The sequence below is a fragment of the Carcharodon carcharias genome, chromosome 15 (assembly GCF_017639515.1).
Source record: "Carcharodon carcharias isolate sCarCar2 chromosome 15, sCarCar2.pri, whole genome shotgun sequence".
Classification (NCBI taxonomy): domain Eukaryota; kingdom Metazoa; phylum Chordata; class Chondrichthyes; order Lamniformes; family Lamnidae; genus Carcharodon; species Carcharodon carcharias.
The window spans coordinates 7,883,052-7,909,160 of record NC_054481.1 but is presented as its reverse complement, the minus strand read 5'-3'; the positions used below and the strand labels follow the sequence as shown (position 1 = coordinate 7,909,160).

At 42.8% G+C, this 26,109-nt stretch overlaps 1 protein-coding gene across 3 annotated transcripts in view; it reads left to right on the top strand.

Moving 5' to 3' along the window:
* cpped1 (calcineurin-like phosphoesterase domain containing 1) overlaps positions 1-26,109 on the top strand; it is a 222,939-nt gene that overhangs the window by 117,023 nt on the left and 79,807 nt on the right. For all 3 annotated transcript variants that reach the window (XM_041205788.1, XM_041205790.1, XM_041205789.1), the window contains exon 3: positions 13,646-14,068. In XM_041205788.1, the coding sequence (XP_041061722.1) occupies positions 13,646-14,068 (423 nt within the window). The remainder of the gene's footprint in view (positions 1-13,645; positions 14,069-26,109) is intronic.

The window sequence follows — 26,109 nt, the reverse complement described above, 5'->3', positions numbered from 1 at the left end:
AAATCTGCAGCTGAGATTGTTCTCATTTATCTCCAATCGGAAATTTTTTCCACAACCTTAACTCTCAATAGGTGGTTAGAGTGGGAACTATGACTAAAAAGGGGCAGAGAAGGAGAAAAGTATTGTTAATTTTGAAAAATTATTTTAGCATTCTTAAGGTAGCATTCTATTTTTTTTTAAATCTTTGCTCTTTGATGTAGTGCTTAACCAAAGAAAAATCAATCAGGAGAAGATTCAAGAAGGTTAAAGCTACATTGTGATCACAAGCACCTGGTGGGCAGATAACCAAGGCTGGTTTAATCCTTTCAGAGATAGGTCTGTTACATCTAAATAAAGCAACTGTGCGTTTTCACCTCAGGTTAAAGTTGTCAAGACACCGGCATTTATAGCAGACTCCAAGCATGTAATAATTGAATACAATCTCAAATTGATCTACATTTCACCTTTTAGATGTCTGAATCAACAAAATATTTAAAAGCGATGATTGATGGACTTTACGCAGATACAACCCAATTTTTAAAACCTTTCAAAACTGGTGAAATTATGAAACAGACCTTATAACTGTGAACATATTATACTCATCACAGATGTTCAGATAGGTCATTCTTAAGTCTTAAACCGATACGTTGTTTGGAAATACTTTTATTTGGCTTAAAATAATAGATTTTAAATGGTCCTTGGAGATAGTGATCCAGGAAGAACCTGGAGCATAGCTAGACTCACCCAGAGGTTGAAATGCTGAGCTCTTGTGTTTTAATTTTAATTTTGATTTTCAATTGTGGACTGCACCAATGAATTCATAGAGATGTACCAAAATCCCCCACAAGTTTAAATATGAGAATTACAGTTTGGGCTCTGTTCCCAATTTACTAGATTCCTGTTTACAGTCTAAATCTTGCAACTATATCTGCGACAAGAAAGAATTATGTTTGGAAGATGTGGATGTTTTTTGAGGTAGGGCGCATTTAAGTGAGTTGTGCCGGATTTTATATTGGTGAGGACATCCAGTACATGCAGTGAACCTCTGCCGAAACATGCAGGGTAGGCAGTTCAGGATGTCAGTCCTTGTGCAACTAATTTGATGTCAACACTATCATTTTAGAGTTCAATGCTCCACCTAACACCACCTCTTAATCATGCACAGCTGAACACATCTTCACTGGTTGGAAGAACTACTCCAACACTATTTAAAGGGATTATCAAGTACTTATGGGTTAGTTGCTGGGTGATTTCTTCTGGCTGTTGCTGCAATTTGGCAAGTGTTTGATGCTTCCCATCCCTAAGCTTCTCCACCTCTTCACCTTTTTCTCCTCCTTTTAAGAGTTCCTTAAAGCCGAGCTCTTTGACCAAAATTTTAGTCCCCTATCCTCTGTCTCAATGTCCATTTTTGACTGAACCCACTTTTGTGAAGCTTTTTTGAGATAGTTGGCTGTTTTAAAGGATCTATATAAATGCAAGTTGTTCTTGAATGCAACTTGGGTGCTTTAGCATCATTGCCTCACAGGCAAAAAGGAAACTAAAACATTTTATTCCTGTCAAGTACTCCAAGGTTCAGCACTAGGACCAAAATGGTTTCTGATGTTCATTAATGAATTAGACTTGATAATGAAAATAAATGGAAAAAATAAAAAAAATTAAGAATAAAAATGAATATAGAAAAGGGGGAGTCAAAAAAAAAGGTGAAGATGGAGGAGAGTTTCCATGGCCTGAAGTTGTTGAACTTAATGTTAAATCCGGAAGGCTCTAAAGTGCCTTACTGGAAGGAGGTGCTGTTCCTCCAGTTTGCGTTGAGCTTCACTGGAACATTGCAGCAGGCCAAGGATGGACATGTGGGCGTGAGAGCAAGATGATGTGTTGAAATGGCAAGCGACAAGAAGATCTGAGTCATACCTGCACTGGCGTATTTTGCCGCTGATGTGGACGGACGGTCCGGGGGCTGATGGGAATGAGTCCGGCAGGCTAGCCGTATAACGATATGTTGATGTATTACAATGAGATTCCCGACGTCCGATGGTGGAAAACACGGCCCGTCATTGATGGGCTGAGTGTACGATCGCAAACTGGTTTCACGAGATTTTGAAACCGATTTTTGGCCTTCTCGCCATATTGTCCACTCATGCCACTAAACACGCCCGATGCCAGTGGGCACAGAAAATTCCGCCCTGTTTTGAGTTTTGCAAGCACGGGCTGATTGGGTACGGTCTGTACAGTATCCAACACGCTGTTCAACATTAGATATGATACCGCGATTTCACATTTGCTGAATAATGCTCAGTGTTAAAAATTATGTGGACAACCAATTTAAGATCGTCAGTCTGGCATGGAGTGTGGCACATTTGTGTGTACTGGAAGCTACATATATTAATACATAGGGCCCTGTTCGCTGCAGACAGAACACATACACACACATTGCGCCTGTTTCAGCTGAACAAAATAAGTAACAGCCATTCGCTGGTTCATTCCTCAGGCAATGAATTGACCAATCAGAATTAAGCTGCTTGGTCTAATTAAAATTTTAAACAATGCTTGACAGTTAACTGTCAGTCATCATTAACTGCTGTATTTTCCATGGCAGTGCCTCTACCAATCAGAGCCCACTTGCCAACCAATCAGCACCCTCTCTTATCCAGTATAGAGTTGTTGCTTCCCCTGACATTGGCATTCTTGCAATTGTCCTGATGAATGCAAGACAAAAAGCTTTAAACAAAATGTCTTTTTTCACCAATACATCTTCTCTCTTTGTTCTGTTTCTTTTCATTCATAATCCTGTTAAAGTATTGCCCCCACTTTGCTTTGATTCCATCCTCTTACAATCAAGGAGGAGTAGCCTTATTGAATGTATATTTCCCACATCTTTAGTTAACCTATCTCTGGCAGCTGCTATTCTGAAGATATCTTTTTGTCCCTCTTTGGAATCCAGACTCCCACATATTCCTTCCATGGCCAGGGACCTTCCTCCAGCAGTCACTTTATTTGCATTCTTTTTTGCATTTTGACACAGTTCTTTATCTTCTTTTCAGCCCTGACTGTTTTCACTTCTTTAACAAACCCAAACCTGTTCTCACATGATTTTATATATATTTCTGATTATTATTTTGGAAAGAAAGTCTTGAATTTATTTATGCTTTTCGCAACTTCAGGATGTCCTAAAGAGCTTTACAACCAATGAAGTACTTTTGAAGTGCAGTGTTATATTAAGGTATATGTAGAGCAGGAACTGTGGCAGTTTTCTGTCCAACTTAACCCAAGGTAACAATCCAAACGTTTTTAATATTCTACTTGCATTCCTTCATTTTCAGTTATATATTTATACAGTGTTATAATAAAATATTTGAATGGGGGTTTGAAAATATCCATTTTTATTGTAGGCTGCAATGCACCTATTCCTTATTATGGGGACATCCTTTGAATGTAAATGAGTTGATTTGTGTTTTTTTTTTGGAGTGTTTTATTGTGTAATCAAATACAGGCACCTGATAAAGTCTCACTGACTGTAGGTATTTTAATTACTAAAGTGCCATCTTCATGAATAGTATAAAGTAAATCGTTCTTGTTCTAAGAAGAGCAAAGTGTCATTTTAATTAGGGCAATAACATGTCAAAACAGTTTAAATCATTGAAGTGTTTGAAAACAAATGCAAAGAGGCTCCCCTAGTATTTTTTCTTGAAGACACTGGCCATTTAATGCAGATCTTTCTCATTGTCCAAATGCAGCACCCAATTAGCCAACTTCGGAGTTCATTACCATCTGGGAATCAAGTGTCCAGAAATATCTGTGACAAAGAAATTTGATTGGAATTATAATATTATTGCTACAACAGAGACCTGGCTCAAAGCAGGGCAGGACAGGCCGATAAATATTCCTGGGTACACGATGTTTAGGAGAGACCGGAAAGGAAGAAAAATGGGGGGTGGCAGAATTGATATAAGATGACCTTACAGTACTGGAGAGAGAGGATGTTCCAGAGGGATCAAGGATGGAGTCCCTCTGGCTAGAGGTAAGGAATGAAAAAGGTGCAAATAACATTGATCGGTGTAGCATATAGACCACCAACTAGTAGATGCTACATAGAGAAACAAATTTGCAAAGAAATTACGGAGGTGCAAGAATTATAGACCGGGATTTTCCCTGAAATCGGAAAGTCCGATATTGGGCGGGGAAATCGGTGTTGACCTGCCGACGGTAATGACGGCGTTTCACCCTGTATCGAGTGGAACATTGTGGAAAAAGATCAGAGGCACGGGTGTTATGTTGCATCACTGGCGGAGCGGCCTCAGAGTCGCCCACCCCTACCATGACCTCAGAGCTTCAATAATTCAGGCACCATATTTAAAGGCTGCCCCTAGCACTCTACAAGAGATAGGAAGCTGCTGGGAACTGATGGTTACTAAAGCTTGGAAACATGCTGCCCCCATATTTAACAACACCTCCCTCGAGCGCCTGCTAGATGCAGTGGAGGCGCACTGCGATGTCTTCTACCCCTACTCTGGGCAAAGACCAGCAAGCAAGGTCACCAATCCAGCATGGGAGGCAGCGGCAGCGGTGGTCATCACCAACACCCTCCAAAAGAGGACAGCCATCCAGTGCTGAAAGAGGATGAATAATCTCCTCTGTTCTGTCAGGGTAAGACACTCTTCTCATCACTCTCAACCCTCACACTCACAAACCCATCACACATCCACAGGGATCTTACTCACTCCCAGCTCAAGGGACATCACCATTCACTCTCTCACACACCTCACCTGCCCTGCGGTATCCTCATGCAGTCCAGGACACCACTCACCATCCAAACACCAGGCATCCTTCTCATCTGGCCGGGCAGGTGTCCTGCTTATACTCTCTCCATCTGTCTTCATGCAGGACAAGCTGGCACACAACAAAAGGAAGAGGTCCCAGACTGGTGGAGGAATTCCTGACCTCAAGTTCCTGACAGACTTTGAAAATAGAGCAACTCCTGTGCTGACAGTGAGGTCAGCGGCACTCAACTAAGTGAGGAGCCGGTGCTGCAACATCCATCAGACAGGAGTGAAGTCTCCTGTTTCACAGACCACTGCCATGCACTAATTGTGTCTCCTTTCTTTCACCGGCGGTGGCATAGTGGTATTGTCACTGGGCTAGTATTCCAGAGACCCAGGGTAATGCTCTGGAGACCCGGGTTCGAATCCCACCACGGCAGATGGTGAAATTTGAATTCAATAACAATCTGGAATTAAAAGCCTGATGACCACAGAACCATTGCCGATTGGTGCAAAAACCCGTCTGGTTCACTGCTGCCCTTTAGGGAAGGAAATCTGCCATCCTTACCTGGTCTGGCCTACATGTGACTCCAGACCCACAGCAATGTGGTTGACTCTTAAATGGCCTCTGAACAGGGCAATTAGGGATGGACAATAAATGCTGGCCTAGCCAGTGACACCCACATCCCCAGCCCTGAGAACACCACAGAAGAGGAATCCACAGACACTGAAGACCCCTCACAGTGCTCACCCCCATCCTCTATCAGCACTGTGACACACACCTCAGTGGGATCTAGTTCTTGAGCAGCCTATGGGTGACAATCTGTGAGCACAATGAACTGTCTGATCCACAGCAGGCGGATTGCTCGAGGCCAGAAATCTGTTGAATCTGAGTCAGATGACAAGCCTCTGGACACGGTCACACCTCAGTTGCTGCAAAGACAAGCTTGGGAACATCCGGAAGGGATGTCTGTTGTACTCCTAAGATTGCAAGGCACGATGGAGGAATCCATTCACCTTCAAACAGAGGTGATAGCACATGACGCAGCAAGGTTAACACTGGTAGGGTAGAGGCCGCCATGGAGACTTTGGTCCAGGCCATCGATCCTGCACTGCTGCAGGAGCTGCACTCCATCGCTGAGGCACTTGATGACATCCATCAGTGTCAACGCAAAATGGAGCTCACTCTACCTGCCCTTTCCTCTCATGGAGTCAGCCAGAGCCCTCGGATCAGCAGGTGCATGCCCTGGGGCATCCACCCAGGTGACTCCACGAGTAACTGGCCCATCTGAATCTTGTCTTCCTGTGACCCCAGCAGTTTCGGCTCCGCAGGCTGAGGAGGGTGGCACTCCACATTGCAGGACTCCGAAAACAGGTTGGGGCCCTCCAGGTCTTGGCCTTCCAGAGGATGCCTGCCAAGGTCATCACAGACAACAGGGTGTAGCAGTCAGCAGGCCACCTCCACTGTGGATGTCGGGATGCAAGGTCAAAAAGATATTGTTGCATAACGTGGGCATGGGTGTTAATCATTTATATGTAATGTTGACCATTGTAAATACACTCCCAAGAATGTCTCCTTGTCTATGGCTCCTTATTGTGTTGGACAGTGATCATGTCAGTCAGATGTGAGACCTTGGTTCCTGCACGAAATGAAGGCAAGTGTTGCAGTCCAGGGCCTCTTCCCTGTGTAGTCTGTAACCTTCTGAGCATAGTGATTGTCTGGCTTCAAAGTCAATCTCCAGATCAGTGATATCTGCACCTTGATGTGACATGTGTTTGCTGCAAGAATCTCGTACCCATGTGTCACTGGGTTCTGTGATGTTCCCTGTGTGCTCTCAGCACCTTATAGGCAGGGCTGCCCCCCCCCCCATCTCGTCAGCTTTCCTGACAGGTGAAGGTGTGGTGCTGAAGGGAACAGGTGATGAAGCCTGCCAAAGGATCAAAGTGCTGTTAAAGTCCATGTGCCAGCTGTATTTCAGCAACGTCTCCATGATATAACCCTCTTCACAGAGCATATGTGTGCTTCCCTCAGCCAGACAGATTTCAAAAGCTCCCAGATGCAATGTGAAAATCTCAGGAGTGTCCTCACTGCATCTCATCACCATCTTTCTGGAATCTTGTGGCAATGAGGGCCTCACGAGCATACCTGCCTCATCTGGCCAGTGTAATGGCCTCATTGCCTGCATCCTCCCCTTCCAGCACCTCATCACCCTCATCCCCTTTGACTTCCTCCTCATCAGAGGAGACGTGCAGCTCTTCCATCTCCTCATTATCCAGGTCCCCCTCCCTTTGCATTGCCAGGTTGTGTAGCATGCAGCATACCACACTGCTGCGTGACACCCTCTGGGGAGTGTACAGGAGTGCTCCCCCAGATCTGTTGAGGCAACAGAACCTAATTTTCAGGATCATTGTGGTGTGCTGCACCAAACTCCAGGAGGTGACATGGTCCTCGTTGTACCTTCCTTCACCAGCTGTCTGATGCTGCTGCAAGGGTATCATCTGCCACGTACTTTGTGGGTAGCCCTTGTCCCCAAGGAGCCAAACCTGAGGCCTGTGTTGTCCCTGAAAGATATCATGGATCTGGGACCTCCTGAGGATGTACAAGTCGTGGATGCTACCAGGGTATCTTACACAAACATGCACGTTCTGTTTGTTATGGTTGCAGACCAGCTGAACATTGAGAGAGTGGAAGCCTTTGCAGCTCACAGACTGGACTGCTTGTTGCCAGGAAGATTTAAAAGCCATGTGAGTCTAGTCGATGACACCCTGTACCTGTGGTAATTCGGAAGTCTCAGCAACTCCCAACGCTCCCACTTCCTGGCTCGCCTGATCTCTGTCGAATTTGACAAAGTGGTGTTCCTTGGCAAAAAGGATGGCGATGACCTCCTGGATACATTTGTGGGTGGAGGCCTGCAAGATCTTGCACGGGTCCTCATTGGAGCCCTGGAAGGAGCCACTGCTGTAGAAATTGAGCATGGTGGTTATGTTCACGGCCTCTGGCAGTTGATGCCCTCCGAGTCTCCGTGGTGCTAAATCCTGCAGAAAGTGGTATATATGAGTGATCAGTTCCCTTGACATGCGCACCACTTTTTAAAAAAAGAATCTTAAATGAAGAAATGTGATCAACTTTAGAATCACTTCTTTTGTTGGGGGGAATGAAGAAGTACTTGTATTTCAGTTAGGCCAATAGAATTAAGAAGACCCCACAGAGTGGGGCGAATATCCTTCTGACCCCGCAGACGGCAGAGCAGAGACTAAATGCCCCTCCACAGGGAAGGGAATAGAAGGAGAAGAATTGGCTTTGGCCTGGTGCAACTTTCCAAAGGATCCAGAAAATCAGAAAAGTATTTTACCAGAGAAAAGTCATTCGATGCGCCTCCAGAATAAATTAAATATCAAACTTTCGGGGGTTTTTGTCTTTACTGTAGCTAAAAATACTGGCATCGCCCTCTGAGGATTTAAATAAAGCATGCATAATATGATCATTTTGAAAGATAATTGGTGAGTGCAATCAAGGAAAGATGATAGAGAAGCATAGAGCTAAATGAAACAGGCTGCCAGCTTTAAGTTCCTGCCTGTCAGAATGATAATTGTGTACTTTTTCTACACACAGTGCACAGCATTTCAGGAGGCTGGAGTACGTTCGGAGGGATTGCTTTGGCTTTTCATTTAACTCCTTCATCCCCCTAATGTAGGTGAATGTGTTCCTGGAGGTTTCATCACGTGATCCACCTCCCCCCCCACACCACCACCCCCCCCCCCCACCCCGCCCACCCCACACACTCCCATCACTGATCCCCTGATACATCTAACTTTGAGGTGCCCTGAATTCCCATGCCAATTGGAAAATAAATAGACAGTTACCTGATTGGATGATTCTTGACTTTGTCAAACAAACTTTTTAATCCATCATCAATATTTTTATAACTAAGAAACAAAACTGTCGAACGTCATCTTCTAAACTTTGATAAGTAATTACAGATTATTTTGAACTTTATTCATTAAGAAGTATAGCTTTTAATAGTATAGCTGAATTCTAGAGATGAGATGAGAGTGGCTATCTTTGACATCAAGGCAGCATTTGACCAAGTGTGGCATCAATTTGCCCTAGCAAAACTGGAATTGATGGGAATCGGGGGAATAAACTCTGCTGGTTGGAGTCATACCTAGCACAAAGGACGATAGTTGTGGTTGTTGGAAGTCAATCACCTCCATTCCAGAACATCACTGCAGGAGTTCCTCAATGTAGTCCCTCAGTCCCACCATCTTCAGCTGCTTCATCAATGACCTTCCTTCCATCATAAGGTCAGAAGTGGGATTGTTCGTTGATGATTGCACAATGTTCAGCACCATTTGCAACTCCTCAGATACTGAAGCAGTCCATGTCCAAATGCAGCAAGACCTGGACAATATCCAGGCTTGGGCTGAAAAGTGGCAAGTAACATTCATGCCACACAAGTGCAAGGTAATGACCATCTCCGATGAGAGATTCTAACATCGACCCTTGACATTCAATGGCATTACTATCGCTGAATCTCCCACTATCAACATCCTGTGGGTTACCATTGACCAGAAACTGAACTGGACTAGCAATACAAATACTGTGGCTACAAAGGCAGGTCAGAGGCTAGGAATCCTGCAGTTAGTAACTTACCACCTAACTCCCTAAACCCGTCCACCATCTACAAAGCACAAGTCATGAGTGTGATGGAATACTCTCCACTTGCCTGGATGAGTGTAGCTCCAACAACATTTAAGAAACTCGACACCATCCAGGGCAAAGCAGCTCACTTGATTGGCACCCCATCCACAAACATTCACTCCCTCCACCACTGACGCATGGTGGCAGCAGTGTGTATCATCTACAAGATGCATTGCAGGAACTCACCAAGACTCCTTACTCAGCACCTTCCAAACCTATAACCGCTACCATCCAGAAGGGCAAGGGCAGCAGATGCATGGGAACGCCACCACCTGGAAGTTCTGCTCCAAGCCACACACCATCCTGACTTGGAAATATATCGCCATTCCTTCACTGTCGCTGGGCCAAGATTCTGGAGCTTCCTCCCTAACAACACTGTGGGTGTACCTACACCACATGTCCTGTAGCAGCTCAAGAAGACAGCTCACCACCACCTTCTCAAGTGCATTTGGGGATGGGCAATAAATGCTGGCCCAGCCAGTGACACCCACATCCTATGAATAAATAAAAGAAACATAAAACAGGTGTGTCTATTTTTTATTTGTGGTGATGGGGGGCTGCATTGAATGTAGCAGAAACGCTACCGGATGGACAAAGTTTAAAAAATTCTTATTATTGGAATGCATCTGAGTGTGGTTGGCGTTACAAGACTTATATTTAACCATTTCATGAGAACATAGGAACACATCTAGGCCTTTTAACCCATTCAGGCTGTTCTGCCATTCAGTGAAATAATGGCTGATCTGCGACCTAATTTCATATTTGCACCTTTGCCCTATATCCCTTAATACCTTTGGCTAAAAAAACTTATTAATCTCAGCTTTAAAGTTAACAATTGATCTGGCATCAATTGCTGTTTGCAGAAGAGAGTTCCAAACTTCTACCACCCTTTGTATGTTGAAGTGTTTCCTGATTTCATTTCTGAAAGGGTTGGCTCTAATATATTGACTATGCTGCCTAGTTCTAGACTTCCCACTCTATGGAAATAGTTTTTCTCTATTTCCGCTATCTGATTATCTTAATATATTTAAAATGCCAATCAAAACATCCATTAAACTTCTAAATTCCAGGGAATCCTTGTCGATTAACCCTTGAAGCCCATATTTCATTCTGGTAAACCTATCCTCCAGGGCCAATGTATCCTTTTTAAGGTACAATAATCAGAACTGCTTACAGTACTCCAGGTGTGATCTAACCAGGACTTTATCTGGTTGAAACATGACATGTACCCCTTGTATCCTAGTCCTCTAGATTTAAAGGACAGGATACTATTAGCCTTTTAGATTATTTTCTGAATCTGTTCATGATATTTGGCTGATTGATGTAACTGTCTCACCTCCCCAAAGCCTTTTTGAACCTCGAGCTTTTCACCATTTAGCTAATACCTTGTCCTAACCTTTATAGATCCAAAGTGGATGACCTCATATCTGCCTACATTGAAATCCATCTGTCACAGTTTTGCCCATTTGCTATTAGCTACAGTCTTCTTTACACTATGAAATTAATAGGTCCACCCTTATTCCCTTAAAGAAACTTTGGCTTCATGAAAGCGTATAAACAAAAATAAAAGATTGCCAAGTACAGGATGCTGGAGTCGGGAGACTACATCAAAGAACCTTGCATCAGATGCACTATGAAAATAGTGATCATCCAGCTGTTTGCTGTTCCAAGCAAACACTTTTTCATTGAGCCAATGAGGATGAAATTCAACGTCAACAGTGGCAGAAAGTGGCCAGTACTGTGTTCCAAGAAACGGGCTGAGTACATAACCGATGAGAAACCTGAGAATGCTTACTTTGCATCCCAACAAAAGGCGAATTTCATCCATGTTGTCTCTTTAAAACATGGTATTTGATACACCTCTGTATAATTTTTGTGATTCATGTACCAGGACATCTAGCTATCTATGCACCACAGTGTCCTGCAATCTCTCTCCATTTAAATAGTATACTGCTTTTCTATTCTTCCTGCCAAAGTGGACAAGTTAACAATTTTGTACATTATGCTCCATCTGTCAAATTTTTGCCCACTCAATTAACCTCTCTATATCCCTTTGTAGATTCTTTATCTTCTCTTGGCAACTTATTTTCCTACCTACCTTGGGGTCATTGGCAAATTTAGCTCTTACATTCGGTCCCCTCATCCAAGTCATTGATATAGATTGTATGTTGTTGAGGCCCCAATACTGATCCCTGTGGCACTCCATTAGTTAGAGCTTGCCAACCCAAAACTGCTTTATACGTACTCTGTGCTTCCTGTTAGCAAATCAGTTCTCTACCCATGCCAATATGTTACCCTCTGCACCATGAGCTCATATTTTGTGTAGCATCCTTTCATTTGGCACCTTATCAAATGCCTTATCAAAATCCAAGCACACCACGCCTACAGGTTCCCCTTATCCACTTTGCTTGTTATGTCGTCAAAGAACGCTAATAAATTAGTCAGACAGCATTTTCCTTTCACAAAACCATGTTGACTCTGCCTGATCCCATTATGATGATCTAAGTATCCTGCTATAACCTCCATACTAATGGATTCTAGCAATTTCCCTATGACAGGTGTTAGGCTAACTGGCCTATAGTTTCCTGCTCTTTTTGCCACCCACCTTTCTTGAAAACTGGCAATTATCCGGTGCCTTGGAAGCAGAATATAGCCTGAGACACTTTACATTGTGGGGTGACGGGGGATAGGAATGGCAGGGGAGAAAAATTAGAAATATATACAGGAATGGGCACTAAGCTGTAGATAGAGAAATTAGGAGGCTGAAAGATATGCTGAAATACTAGGTTTGAAGAAGATTCCTCAAGGTGGTGAGAAAACTGAAGTAGCAGTGTTTAGGGAGGGAGCTCTGGAAAGTAGGACTCGGGGGGGGTTTAAAGCCATGTTGGCAGTGCTGGAGCAATATGAGCGAGAGATGAGAAAAGATTGGAGTTGGAAATGCAGAAGGTGCAGGAGGAAGGAAGTTGTAGAAGTTGGGTGGGATGAGAATAAGGACGGATCTGAAAATGAAGATTTAAACAATATTCACCTTATCCTTGACACAGATTAATATTGCATCGTAATTTTGCACCTAACTTTAGGATACAAATGGTGGAAAAATATCTGAAAATAAAATCAATATTAGATGGTTAGACAGATGATAAAGATTTTTAACTGGTGAAATATTGGCCTGAAGCCCTGGGGAAGAAAAGTGTTCTTGCTAAAACAAAAGTCATTTTGGGAAATAAAGATTAAAATTACGTAATGGAAATCAGCTATATTAATGGTGTCTTTGGTTAAAATGCGAAAGTAGCAAAATCTGTAACAATAATACGGAATCCAAGAATGATACGGATTAATTTTGTCAGCAAACATAAATAAATTTTTAACAGGCACCATAATCTTTCTGCTGGGTTTAATTTTTACTTTTACAAGGTATAAATATTTTGTGTGGAAATGTAGATACACATCTGCCCTGAATATTTTATGTAACAGTTAATTGTTCACGATTAGAAGTATTTGCTATTTCTCAATGCAATATTCCAGCTCATGTGCATTTTAAAACTACTTGCTGAGTATGTAGTATTACATTTTAAAGCCATAAAAATATTTTGCATGCTTTATAATTTTATAAATGCTACAGCAGTTGTATACCATGTTCAGATTCTATACAATAGTGAACAAAATATTCTGTAAAGCAGTAGAGTGGCACAGCTTATTAGTGGTACAGCTTATAGGCAGAGTGGCATCACCAATGTTCCTTTGAAGCTGCTAATACAGAATGTACTGCGCAGGCAACAGTCAGGCTGGCACAGCAAAGAAAAATTAGTGGAAACATTGGTCATAAACCTGGTTCTCTGCTGGGCTATCACTTATGGATTCTGGATGAGGTCACATCATCTGGAGACATGATGCAGTAGATGTTACGCACGGAGGCATAAATTTTGAGTTTGTTTGGTACTGCAAAACAGGTGTTATAACTGTCAGCAGCCATTACACATCTTTGCTGATTTTAATTACCATTGAATCAATTGAAAATTGGGAGAGATGGCCCACTCACCAATTCCCTTTTTACTCTGTTGCAGAAAGTCAAGATCTACTGCATTAAGGGAGGAAAATTTGCAGCAGCGTTACTCAAACTGCACTCTCATTTATAGGTTCACAATGTATAACTACATTAGGGGAAAAAATAAGCTCACATAACTCTTAGCTTTTCTTTAATTTTCAGGTACACCTTTGCGTGATGAGCAAACGTTTGATCTCAAGCATGTTCTGAAGGGCATTGATCCTAGCATTCCATTGGTATTCGTCAGTGGCAACCATGATATAGGAAACGCCCCAACCCCAGACACTATTTCTGAATATTGCAAGAGCTGGGGAGACGATTACTTCAGTTTCTGGGTTGGGGGAGTGTTGTTCCTTGTGCTGAACTCCCAGTTTTTTCAAGATGCCTCCAATTGCCCTGAACTAAAGCAAGCCCATGACCTCTGGCTGGATAACCAACTTGCTGCCACTCAACAGTTGAAGAGCAAACATGTGATTGTGTTCCAGCACATCCCTCTATTTCTCCAGACCCCTGAAGAAGAGAATAACTATTTTAACCTGGAAAAGTCAAAACGGCTGGATCTTCTGCAGAGATTTGAGAAAGCAGGTATTGTGGGTTTTTTTCCTTCCTTCCACTTGTAGTATCTTTTAATTTATTCTTCCATGGGATGTAGGCATCGCGGACAAAGGATTTGTTGCCCATTCCTAGGCCATTTCAAGGCAGCTAAGTGTTAACCACATTGCTGTGGATCTGAAGGCACATGCAGACCAGACCAGTCAGATTTCCTTCCCTAAAGGACATTAGTGAACCAGATGAGTTTTTACAAATAACCAATGATAGTTTCATGGTCATCATTACTGAGACGAACTTTCAATTCCATTTTGATTCCAGATTTTATTCATTGAATTTAAAGTCCACCAGCTGCCACGGTGGAATTTGAACCCCAGAGCATTAGCCTGGGTCTCTGGATTACTAGTGTGGCACTATTACCACTATGCCACTGTCTCCCCCTCAAATTATTATTGCATTCATTCAGTAACAAGCTAGAAAAGACTTCAGAAGTGAAAAACCCGAATGTAGATTTTTTTCTCTTTGAGTACGCGAACTTTACACCGTTCCTGAGGTGTACTCCGTCATTTATAGATGGAGAATACTCAGGTTTCCTGTGCTAGCTCTTTGCTTGACCCAGCTGCACACATGGGCCTGGACTTGAAATGACCAAAAAATTCTAAGTCCTTTCCCTGAACCGGTATTTCCCAACTTCGTGGTGGCGGGGCTGGAGTCAGGCTGAGGTTCACAAATGCACAATTCGTGGTGGCAGCTGGCTATTTAAATCACTGGCTGCCTCAACTGAAGTGGGATTTTGGAAGAACAGGACTGTGGAATCTGGCGTGTGAGGATTGGAGCAGGTAAGAGGGTGTCTGAACTTGATGGATGCATTTGGATAAGCACCCCTTTGGAGACGTAAGATGCCCTTTGGATAGGACGCCAGGACACCTTTGGGAGAGGTAAGGCACACTTTGGGATTGTTAAAAGTGAACATGATAATGCACTTTTTATGTACAAACTCATTGCAACTGTCCAGCTGTCAAGAAACTGTCCAGCTGTTAAAGAGCAGTCCAGCTATCAAAGTTGTCCAGAGAGTGTCAAATCTACCAAAGCTATCCAGTGTTATGGTACAGCTGATGGCAAATGCTGAGCTGCTCAAATCCCAAAGGGAAACTTGAAACAACTGCCGCAACTTGTTTTGCAATTTGTATAAATTTCGAGCCTTGAATTTAGTAATAATAAAACTACTGAGTCTTATAGGTTACTTACTGAATTAAACCTTTATTAATAGAAGCAATCATTTTAAATACATACGTAGATCTACAAATTACTACTATGATAACTTCTAAATCCCCTAATTAACCTAATTCCCAGTTACACTTTCATTAGGGCAACAGTTTGACACACAGATTTTAAAAGACCCAGGCAAGGTGACACACAATACCCTGAACAGTCAAACTCAAAGTGAGTTTTCTTATCTTCAGTTCTTTTTAAACAACAGCTTGAGGCTTAGATGCTGAAGGCATTTCACACTTGTTAGTACTTAGAATGCCTACCCTTACACACAGCCTTCGCTCCTTTATACATATTTTTGCCTTTGAATGCAAATTCCCATTTTTTCACTATGTCTTTGGACTTTACCTCTCTGACGATAAAAATCTGTCATAATACTAATCTTACCAGTAATCTTTGGGGAAAAAAACCCACTTTCTTAACTTCTCCTGGCTAGGTGACACATTTCACCCCTCCTTTGAAAACAATCTAGCCTGGTTTATTTAAAAATATAAATGTTCCTTTTACATCTGTGTCTACCTACTTAACATTTGAAACCCAGCTTATCTTCTAATATATCAAAGCCTTCAGACCAGCTACCTTTAATTCAATTAAATCACACACACAGACACAGACCCCGCTATTACTCTACTTAACAATAAATTCCAATGACATTATGACAATTATTTTTTTTCACTGACACCAGGAAGTGTCAAAGCTGTCAAGGAACTGTTGAAAGGATACTAGGTGAGTTGGCATGAAGGGGGTAAGTGCAAAGGGTGGTGGGTGGGGGGCATAGGTTTGTATGAGTTGGCAACGTTGGCACTGGAGATGGAGGCAATGGTGGTGGGTCGAGAGACACAGTTGGCTTGGGGGTATGCTGCAGTGGGAGGTGAGTAGAGGGGCACTGTTAGCATAGGGGTGTGAGGGGCCATTGGGTTAGCATAGATGGGGCATAGGGAGTTTCTAGGGGATGAGGGCTGGAGGGATGTTTTTTGTTTTATTACTTTTTGTGTAGTTAAACACAGTGCCAGAGCACAGAGACAGGCCTTGCGCCCAGCCTGCCTCCACACTTGTTCCAGGATGGCCCGCCCCAACTCCTTTCCAGCCTGCCCCCACTCAGACTGAAAATCTGACTTGTGGGTGGACGTTTTGAAAGGTTGGGTTCGCCGTGCCAGGAAATCTTCCAGCTCAGCGAACCTGACCTGGGACGAAAATCTGGCCCATGGGATCTGGTTCACTCCCAACAGGGCCTTGCACTGGTATTTCAAGGCAGAGACAAGGGTGTCTATTGCCCTTCACATCCTTGTTGCCTTCTCTACTTTTTGTTGCACAACTAACTGCATTCAGCTGTCAATCAAGGAAAGGCTGCGAGTTTTGAGGGAGACTTCCTATCTTCAGCTTTCAGCATGTGGGATCATGTTTTTGCACTGTAATACTTCTGATCGCTTATAGCTAAATTCTAACAATTTCCTTTTTTTAAAGAGTTTTAAAATTTTTGTTATTAGAAGGAAACCTGTTTGTCTTTTCTAAGATATTGATTTCTTTTTTACATTACTTACTAGCCAAGCTTTCAGAAATTATCTTGCCATAGGGAGGAGTTTCCTGGTTCATCAGGCAAATGTTTTTTGAGCAGGTGCGTTGTCCAGTATCCCTCGGTAAACTGTTCTGTTTAAAATAGGCTTGGTTAAGTTCTGTGGCGAAATTGTGTGCTCTTTCTGTGAATACCATTGCAATTTTAGCAGCAGTTGCTGCCTTACTGTTTGACTGTGTTACCTTGATGAGCTAGGACAAGATTGAACTGATCTTTTGTGCAAACTGTTGGTATTTCCGTCATTTAAACAGTGGTGCCTTATCTAGTTTAACCTCTTCTGGAATGTCGTGAGCTGCAAAATGCATCTTCATCTCAGCCATGACCTCGTTCCCTTTTTTTAAGAAGTAGTTAATCAGTTTCAAAGAAATCAGAGTGATAGTCTTACTGTGGGAAATATTTTCATCCATCCACTTCTGTAATATGTTCAAACCTTGTGCCTTTTATGGATTAAATGGGAGCTTGGGGAGCCTATAGCTTCCTGTTGCTTTCTCCGTGGCAATGCCTTGGCCAGTCAGAATCAGCTTGCAAACCAGTCAGCACCCTTTTCTCCTGTAGTATAAGTTGGTCTGTTCATGTGAAATTTGACATTCTTGTGTTTGTCCTGATGAGTGCAAAATGAAAAGCATCAGCAATATTCCCATTCTTATTCTTTTCTACCAAAATGTATGGCTAAGTATACTCTGTGCTCTTGGGCCTGTGCAGTGGGGAGTGATGCAGAGCAAGGTCGAGATACATTGGAGCACACCCTCAAGCAATTTTTCACCCAACCTATATCTGCTGAAAAATAGACATGGAGACCCAAAGAAGCAAATCTCAATCAGGAATTAAACACCAAAAGATATAAAATACAATCCACAGGTCAAAAATATATCGGTCATTAATATATGATAGAACTGAATTCATGGAAGGATTTGCAAAGGGATCTGAGAATAACAATAGACTGAGTATCCACTTTCAGTATGAAAGCAATTTTAAAGAGTAATGAAATATATGCCATTAAAAGTGGGATATATATGCCATTAAAAATATAGTCAACGTTGATCCTAATTATGCATATCACCCCTGTCATACCACGCAAACAAAATAAACATACATTAGAACAGGGCATCAGAAAGCTGGAGGACTGTAAAAGGTGATGACATTTGAGGAAAGATTAGAGATACTTAAACATTAAATGCTGGAAAGAAGACCAAGGAAAAGTTCAAACTATATTACATAATAAATGATATAGATCAGGTAAAGCCCTATTATTGCACTTAACCAGTAAACTGAAGCCAGAAGGTCTAAACTGAAAATTTCCTCAGCACTACTCCTGTTTTATCATGTGTAAATGGGATTTCCATCACACTTCTGGTGAAGGTACCATTGAAGAGCTGCTGCTCCTGCTCTGAGGAAATTCCCAACTTAAGTTAACATCAGAAAGGATTTATTTACTCAGAGTGAAAAACATTTGGAATATTCTGCTGAGCGGGATATCGAAGTAAAAGTAACATTGCAGCTTTCCAACATGCAGTTGGATGCTTATGAAGGAATGAGGAATAATTATTGAACCTGTTTCAGTGAGTTTTTTGGCCTGGATTTTTGTGCTCTTAAGTTATATGCATGAAGTTACAGGACGTACAGTGGAAGAGGGAGAAAATTTGATTTTGGAGAATTTGGGAGCTTATTGTAGTCACTTTTCAATACATACCTACACACTTAATATCTAGGAATGATCTCAGCTCTCAACGGAGAGAACTGCTTCGAACAAAAAAAAGTAATTATGTGTCCAGCTTCTGACATGTTAATTTGAAAAATAAATCCTTGGGAACTGGAGACTTGTTTTTGCAACAATTTATGAAAGACAGATCGATGAAGAGAACAGATTGGGTCAGATCAGAGGCAACAAAGGGCACTGGCGAAGAATTAATTAATAGTAAATGGTTAAAATGCATGTAGACATACACTGGTGAGGCTGCTAGGTTTGTACAATGTGACGGAGCTATTGACAGCCTTGTTAGATGACAGTTGTTAGTTTAAAGAAAGGGAAGGTAAATCTGAATAAAGACTCATGACTTATGAGCAGATTCTTTAATGGATTTGGTTCCACTGGGAAGTGGAGTAACTTTAATGCTAATGTAAATTTAATAAAGTTGATGCCAGCACAATACAGCAGAAGCTATAAAAATCAATGTGTAGATGATATCAGTCCCTTCTGCTAAAGAAACAGTGGGAGGCTACAGCACACTGGTAATAAAGATTTCCCCAACTGTGCAGTATATTGATTTTTGTGGACCAGACTGTCTTTGCTAGATTCCATTTTACTTGCAGTCTTAGGATTTATTCGAGGTAGCATTTGATTATTATTCCCAAGATGACTACTTTCATCTTTTACAGCATCGGGAGCCATTCTGTCCACATCAACATACTCGGTTGTAAATTATAACAGGATTTTAATTACACAGCCTTTTGCAAGCTCACAGGAAAGGCAGATAAAGAAGTATAGTGTAGTTCTGTGGAAATCCTAATGAATTGAAGTGTAAGGTAAAAGTATCTAATACCCACTGAGTGACATGAATTATACAAGGGTCACGTTGAAGGCTGTTCACTAACTGCTGCATCAAAGTTTGAGTTATTTTAGATGATGTCAGTTCAAAAGATTAAAATGATTCGACCCTTGGATTTAATTGGCAGCATTTGTCCCTTTAAATTTGAAAAAAATGAGTTCTTCCAATAATATTCAGTGCAGATTATGTAAAGCATTCATTCCTATGACATGCTCATAGTATATTTGGAACATGTTCCCTTACAGAGCAATACATACATATGTGATATAATTTTATGCATGCCTGGAAACCTCTACTTCATAGTGCTGATAGAATTGTTGATTTTGACACCCAAAGCAAAATTGATTATGTATGTACTTACGAAATAGATGAACAAAAGGTAATACCATCCTTTGTATCAGAAGTTAACACACAGGCTTATGAGAAAACAGAACTGACAGATTTCATCCAATCAGTAGGAACGGTTGTCAGTTCAATACCATTCTTATGAAATGGCAATTAACACATTATGAATGTTATGTTCTTGGGTTGACTTGGATATTTCTGTGCCATCATTTTTGTACAATGGTATTCATTAGAAAAATAGTGAGGGCCAATTATGATATTGGAAAATTTTAATCGGGCTGCAAGTAGAATTTTTAAAATACTTTTAGATTCATTTTGATTTATTTCTTCAAAAAGGTACTTTGCTATGTAAATTTATTATAAAAGAAAAACACAATAATAACTACACAATACACCGAGCATTCTTAACTTACTAATTCTTTCTACTTAACTCCTACTCATCACCCTTCCACTCACCATCTCTCCCCCGCCACCCCCTCCCACCACTCTCCGCCTCTCCCCCTTCCCAACCTTCCCACTTGCCATTTCCCTCAATATCCTTTCCTCTTGCTCGCCACTTCCCTCTCCCGAACCCTAGCTGTGAGCGAGGGAGTGAGAAGGGCTATGAATGGGAGGGTTGGCAAGCAGGAAAGAGGTGGCAAACAGGAAGATTTGTGAGGGGAAGGGGCTATGGTCAGAAGTGAAGCAGTATATGGGAGGGAGGCAGTGAGTGGGAGGGTGGCAAGCAGGAAGGCCGGTGAGCAAGATAGGAAGAACCAGGTCATTCCCAGGTTGGTGGTCTGTGACTAGTGGGGTACTGCAAGGATCAGGGCTTGAGCCCCAGCTATTCACAATCTATATAAATGATTTGGACGTGGGGGCCAAATGTAATATTTCCAAGTTTAATGATAACTCAAAACTAGGTGGGAAAGTGAGTTGTGAGGAGGATGCAAAGAGGCTTCAAGGGGATTTGGGCTGAAAGGAACAGGCTTGTAGATCTTAAGATGTTGCCATCTCCACTTTTTAAAGGTGTACATGTTGCTGCCCTTTTCTGCTGCTGACTCTGCAGTTGTTGTTCTGTCTGCAGACAAACACTAAGGCTTTTTTAAACTGAGTGACCAACATGGCTGCCTTACCATGTGGTCTTTCACAGTTTCCTTCCAAATATGGTATTGGGCTTAAGTTAATTAACCACAACCTGAGTCTTTGTGTGCAGGCATTCACCCTGGGGGTCTGAGACAATTACTGGTTTTTCTTCTGTAAAGACCCATTCAAGTCAGGAAATCTCTTCTGGATGGTCTCAGGATATGGATAATGATAATTCTTAGCTTAGAATGTGTCCTTTTAACCTTTCGAGACAGTGCGGCAATCTGAATCCGCAGATCAAGTCAGGTGACTCTTAACAGTCATTTTTTTCAGCATTTTAATGTCCATTCTTAAAAGAAAAGTTTGTTCCAAAAAATTCCAAACTGATTTCAGTTCATAAGAACATAAGACATAGGAGCAGAAATTAGGCCATTCGGCCCATCGAGTCTGCCCCGCCATTCAATCATGGCTAAGTTTCTCAACCCCATTCTCCCACCTTCTCCCCATAACCTTTGATCCCCTTACCAATCAAGAAACTATCTATCTCGGTCTTAAATACACTCAATGACCTGGCCTCCACAGCTTCTGTGGCAATGAATTCCATAGATTCACCACTCTCTGGCTAAAGAAGTTTCTCCTCATTTCTGTTCTGAATGGTCTTCCCTTTACTCTGAGGCTGTGCCCTCGGGTCCTGGTCTCTCCTACTAATGGAAACATCTTCCCAACGTCCACTCTATCCAGGCCTTTCAGTATTCTGTAAGTTTCAATCAGATCCCCCCTCATCCTTCTAAACGCCATCGAGTACAGACCCAGAGTCCTCAAATGTTCCTCATATGTTAAGCCTTTCATTCCTGGGATCATTCTCATGAACCTCCTCTGGATCCTCTCCAGGGCCAGAACATCCTTCCTGAGATACAGGGCCCAAAATTGCTCACAATATTCTAAATGTGGTCTGACCAGAGCCTTATAAAGCCTCAGCAGCACATCCCTGCTTTTATATTCTAGTCCTCTCAAAATAAATGCCAACCTTGCATTTGCCTTCCTAACTACCAACTCAACCTGCAAGTTAACCTTAAGAGAATCCTGGACTAGGTCTTCCAAGTCCCTTTGCACTCCAGATTTCTGAATTCTCTCCTCATTTAGGAAATAGTCTATACCTCTGTTCTTCCTACCAAAGTGCATGGCCTCATACTTGCCCATGTTGTATTCCATCTGCCACTTCTTTGCCCATTCTCCCAACCTGTCCAAATCCTTCTGCAGCCTCCCCGCCTCCTCAATGCTACCTGTCCCTCCACCTATCTTTGTATCATCTGCAAACCTGGCCAGGATGCCCTCAGTTCCTTCATCTAGATCATTAACGTATAAAGTGAAAAGTTGTGGTCCCAACACTGACCCCTGCGGAACTCCACTAGTCACCGGCCGCCATCCTGAGAAGGACCCCCTTAAGCCCACTCTCTGCCTCCTGCCAGACAGCCAATCTTCTATCCATGTTAGTACCTTGTCTCTAACACCATGGCCTCTTACCTTACTGAGCAGCCTCCTGTGCGGCACCTTGTCAAAGGCCTTCTGGAAGTCCAAGTAGATAACATCCATTGGCTCTCCTTTGTCTAAACTACTCGTTACCTCCTCAAAGAATTCTAACAGATTTGTCAGGCATGACCTCCCCTTGATGAAACCATGCTGACTTTGCCCTATTTTACCATGCACTTCCAAGTATTCTGAAATCTCATCCTTAATAATGGACTCTAAAATCTTACCAACGACCAAGGTCAGGCTAATCGACCTGTAATTTCCCGTCTTTTGCCTCACTCCCTTCTTAAACATGGGGGTTACATTAACAATTTTCCAGTCTTCTGGGACCCTCCCTGACTCCAGTGATTCCTGAAAGATCACCACTAACGCCTCCACTATCTCTTCAGCTATCTCCTTCAGAACTCTGGGGTGTAATTCATCTGGTCCAGGTGATTTATCCACCTTCAGACCTTTCAGTTTTCCTATCACCTTCTCCTTGGTAATGGCCACCATACTCAGCTCTGACCCCCAACTCTCTTGAACTTTGGGGATGTTACTTGTGTCTTCCACCGTGAAAACTGACGCAAAGTACCTATTCAGTTCCTCCGCCATTTCTTTGTTCCCCACTATTACTTCTCCAGCGTCATTTTCCAGCGGCCCAATGTCCACTTTTTCCTCTCTCTTACCCTTTATATATCTAAAAAAAACTCTTTTATATTACTGGCAAGTTTACCCTCAAGTTTAATCTCCCTCCTTATTTCTTTTTTAGTTGTCCTCTGTTGGTCTTTGTAGGCTTCCCAATCCCCTGGTTTCCCACTGCTCTTCGCCGCATTGTATGCTTTCTCTTTAGCTTTTATGCTGTCCCTAACTTCCCTTGTCAGCCATGGTTGCCTCGTCCTCCCTTTAGTATGCTTTTTCCTAGGGGTGAATTTTTACTGTGTCTTCCAAATTACTCCCAGAAACTCCTGCCATTGCTGTTCCACTATCTTTCCTGCTAGGCTCATCTCCCAGTCAATTCTGGCCAGCTCCTCCCTCATGCCTCTGTAGTTGCCTTTATTCACCTGTAATACCGTTACATCTGATTCCAGCTTTTTCCTCTCAAATTGCAGGGTAAATTCTATCATATTATGGTCCCTTCCTCCTAAGGGTTCCTTCACCTTAAGCTCCCTTATCAAATCTGCCTCATTACATATCACTAAATCTAGAATTGCCTGTTCTCTAGTGGGCTCCACCACAAGCTGCTCCAAAAAGCCATTTCGTAGACATTCCACAAATTCCTTTTCTTGGGATCCACTACCAACCTGATTTTCCCAGTCTACCTGCATATTGAAAACCCCCACGATCACTGTAACCTTGCCTTTCTTACGCGCCTTTTCTATCTCCTGGTGTATCTTGTGCCCCACATCCTGACTAATGTTCGGAGGCCTGTACGTAACTCCCATTATGGTTTTTTTACCTTTGCGGCTCCTCAACTCTACCCACACAGATTCTACATCATCTGACCCTATGTCATTTCTTGCTATCGATTTAATTTCCTTTCTTACCAACATAAGCAACCCCACCCCCTCTGCCAACCTGCCTATCTTTTCAATAGGATGTATATCCTTGGATATTTAGCTCCCAGTGCTGATCCTCTTGCAGCTGTGTCTCCGTGATGCCCAGCACATCATACCTTCCAATTTCAATCTGCGCCACAAGCTCATTTACCTTATTTCGTATACTGCGTGCATTCAGATACCTTTAGTCCTGTATTTCCCGACCCCTTTCTCATTGTCGTCCCTTTATCTGATGTGCTTGAAGTTAGATTCCTAGCCCTTTCCAAACACTCTGTCCTATTTTGTGTTCTGGGAACTTTAATAGCCTCTCCTGGGCTCTCCTTTCTTTTCAGTTTTTTCTCAGTTTTCTATGAAGTTGAATCCACCCCCCCACACGCTAACCTGCTGCTTTGTTTCCTATTAGTCATACTTCTTGGAGATTTACCCTTCCCTCCCATCCCCCCCCCCCCCCACTTTTTAGTTTAAAGTCCTGTTGACCACCCTATTTACCCTTTTCGCTAGAACATTGGTCCCAGGTCGGTTCAGGTGGAGACCGTCCCAATGGTACAGATCCCTCCTGTTCCAATACTGATGCCAGTGCCCCACGAAATGGAATTTCTCTTTCCCGCACCACTCCTTTAGCCACGTGTTTACTTTCCTTATTCTCGCGTCCCTATGCCAATTTGCACGTGGCTCAGGTAGTAATCTGGAGATTATAATCCTTGAGGACCTTTAATTTAGTTCCCAGTTCCTGATAAACCCCAAACAGGTCCTCTTTCCTAGTCTTACCTATGTTACTTGTCCCGGCATGGACCACAACAACTGGATTCTCTCCCTCCCTCTTCACTATCCTTTCAAGTCGGTTAGTGATGTCTCTCAACTGGCACCAGACAGGCAACATACCATGCGGGACTCTCGATCCTGCTTACAAAGGAAGCTATCAATTCCCCTAATTATAGAATCCTCTACAACTACCACTAGTCTTTTTGCTCCCCCCTCTTGAATGGCCTCCTGTGCCACGGTGCCGTGGTCAGCTGGCTCATCCTCCCTACAGCCCTGTTCCTCATCCACACAGGGAGCTAGTACCTCATACCTGTTGGGCAAGGTCAAGAGCTGAGGCTCTTCTGTTCCTGAATACAGGATCCCTCTGCCTGCCTCACTTGTAGTCACACCCTGCTGACCCTGACCACTTAAGTACTGAGGTACTTAATCTACCGGGTGTGACCGCCTCCTGAAACAAAGCGTCCAGGTAACTCTCCCCCTCCTGGATGTGCCGCAGCGTCCGGAGCTCGGACTCCAGCTCATCAATTCTTAGCCGGAGTTTCTCCGGCAACCAACATTTGCTGCAAATGTGGTCACTGCGGCTCGCAATGGGATTTGCCAGCTCCCACATCATACAGCTACAACACATCACCTGCCCAGCTACCTCGACTTAGATAATTAATTTATTAATTAGCTTTGCAGTGTTTATTTTTTCAAATTTGGTGCAGATTTCCTACCAACCAATCAGGTCACAGCTTTCCTGTGATGTCACTTTTTCAGTTTTGGCTTCAGTTACTCTGTGCCCTGAGGTAACCACTCTGGTGCTCCTCACTCTGAGTCTGCTCCCTGGAGACAAGGTCGCGAATCCCCGAGGTAAGCTAGATTTATACTCATTTCTCCGGTGCTCCTGCCTCCGAGTCTGCTCCCAGGATTTACTCACCAATCAGCTGCTTTTTCTTTAAAATCCACTTGCAGAAGAGAGTGACCTTCACAGGTATGGTGCACTCCTGGAGGCACTGTCTCTTCCTCTCTTTTTTAGGTTTGAGGAGGAGGGAGGGATGGAAACACTACAGCAATGTAATGTTTGGGGCTATTCCGTTCTTTGACAGTGGGTCCTCTTCAATTCCCTCCTGTGTCGCGGTGTCTGCAGTGACTTCTCGCAGAATGTTTGTCACTTCTCACCAGTACCCTCTGTTGGATGCTTTTCCTACTGTTGAGTGCAAGAGTCCTTCTCCTCGATTCCCTCCTGAGTCGTGGTGGCAGCGGTGACTTTTCCCAGAATGCTTCAGTCACTTCTCACCAGCGCCCTCTGTTGGATGCTCTTCCTACTGTTGAGTGCAAGAGTCCTTCTCCTCGATTCACTCCTGAGTCGCGGTGGCTGTGGTGACTTCTCCTAGAATTTTTTTTGTTTTTTTTGAAAAATATACTTTATTCATAAAATATCTGGAAGAACATTTCAAAATCACA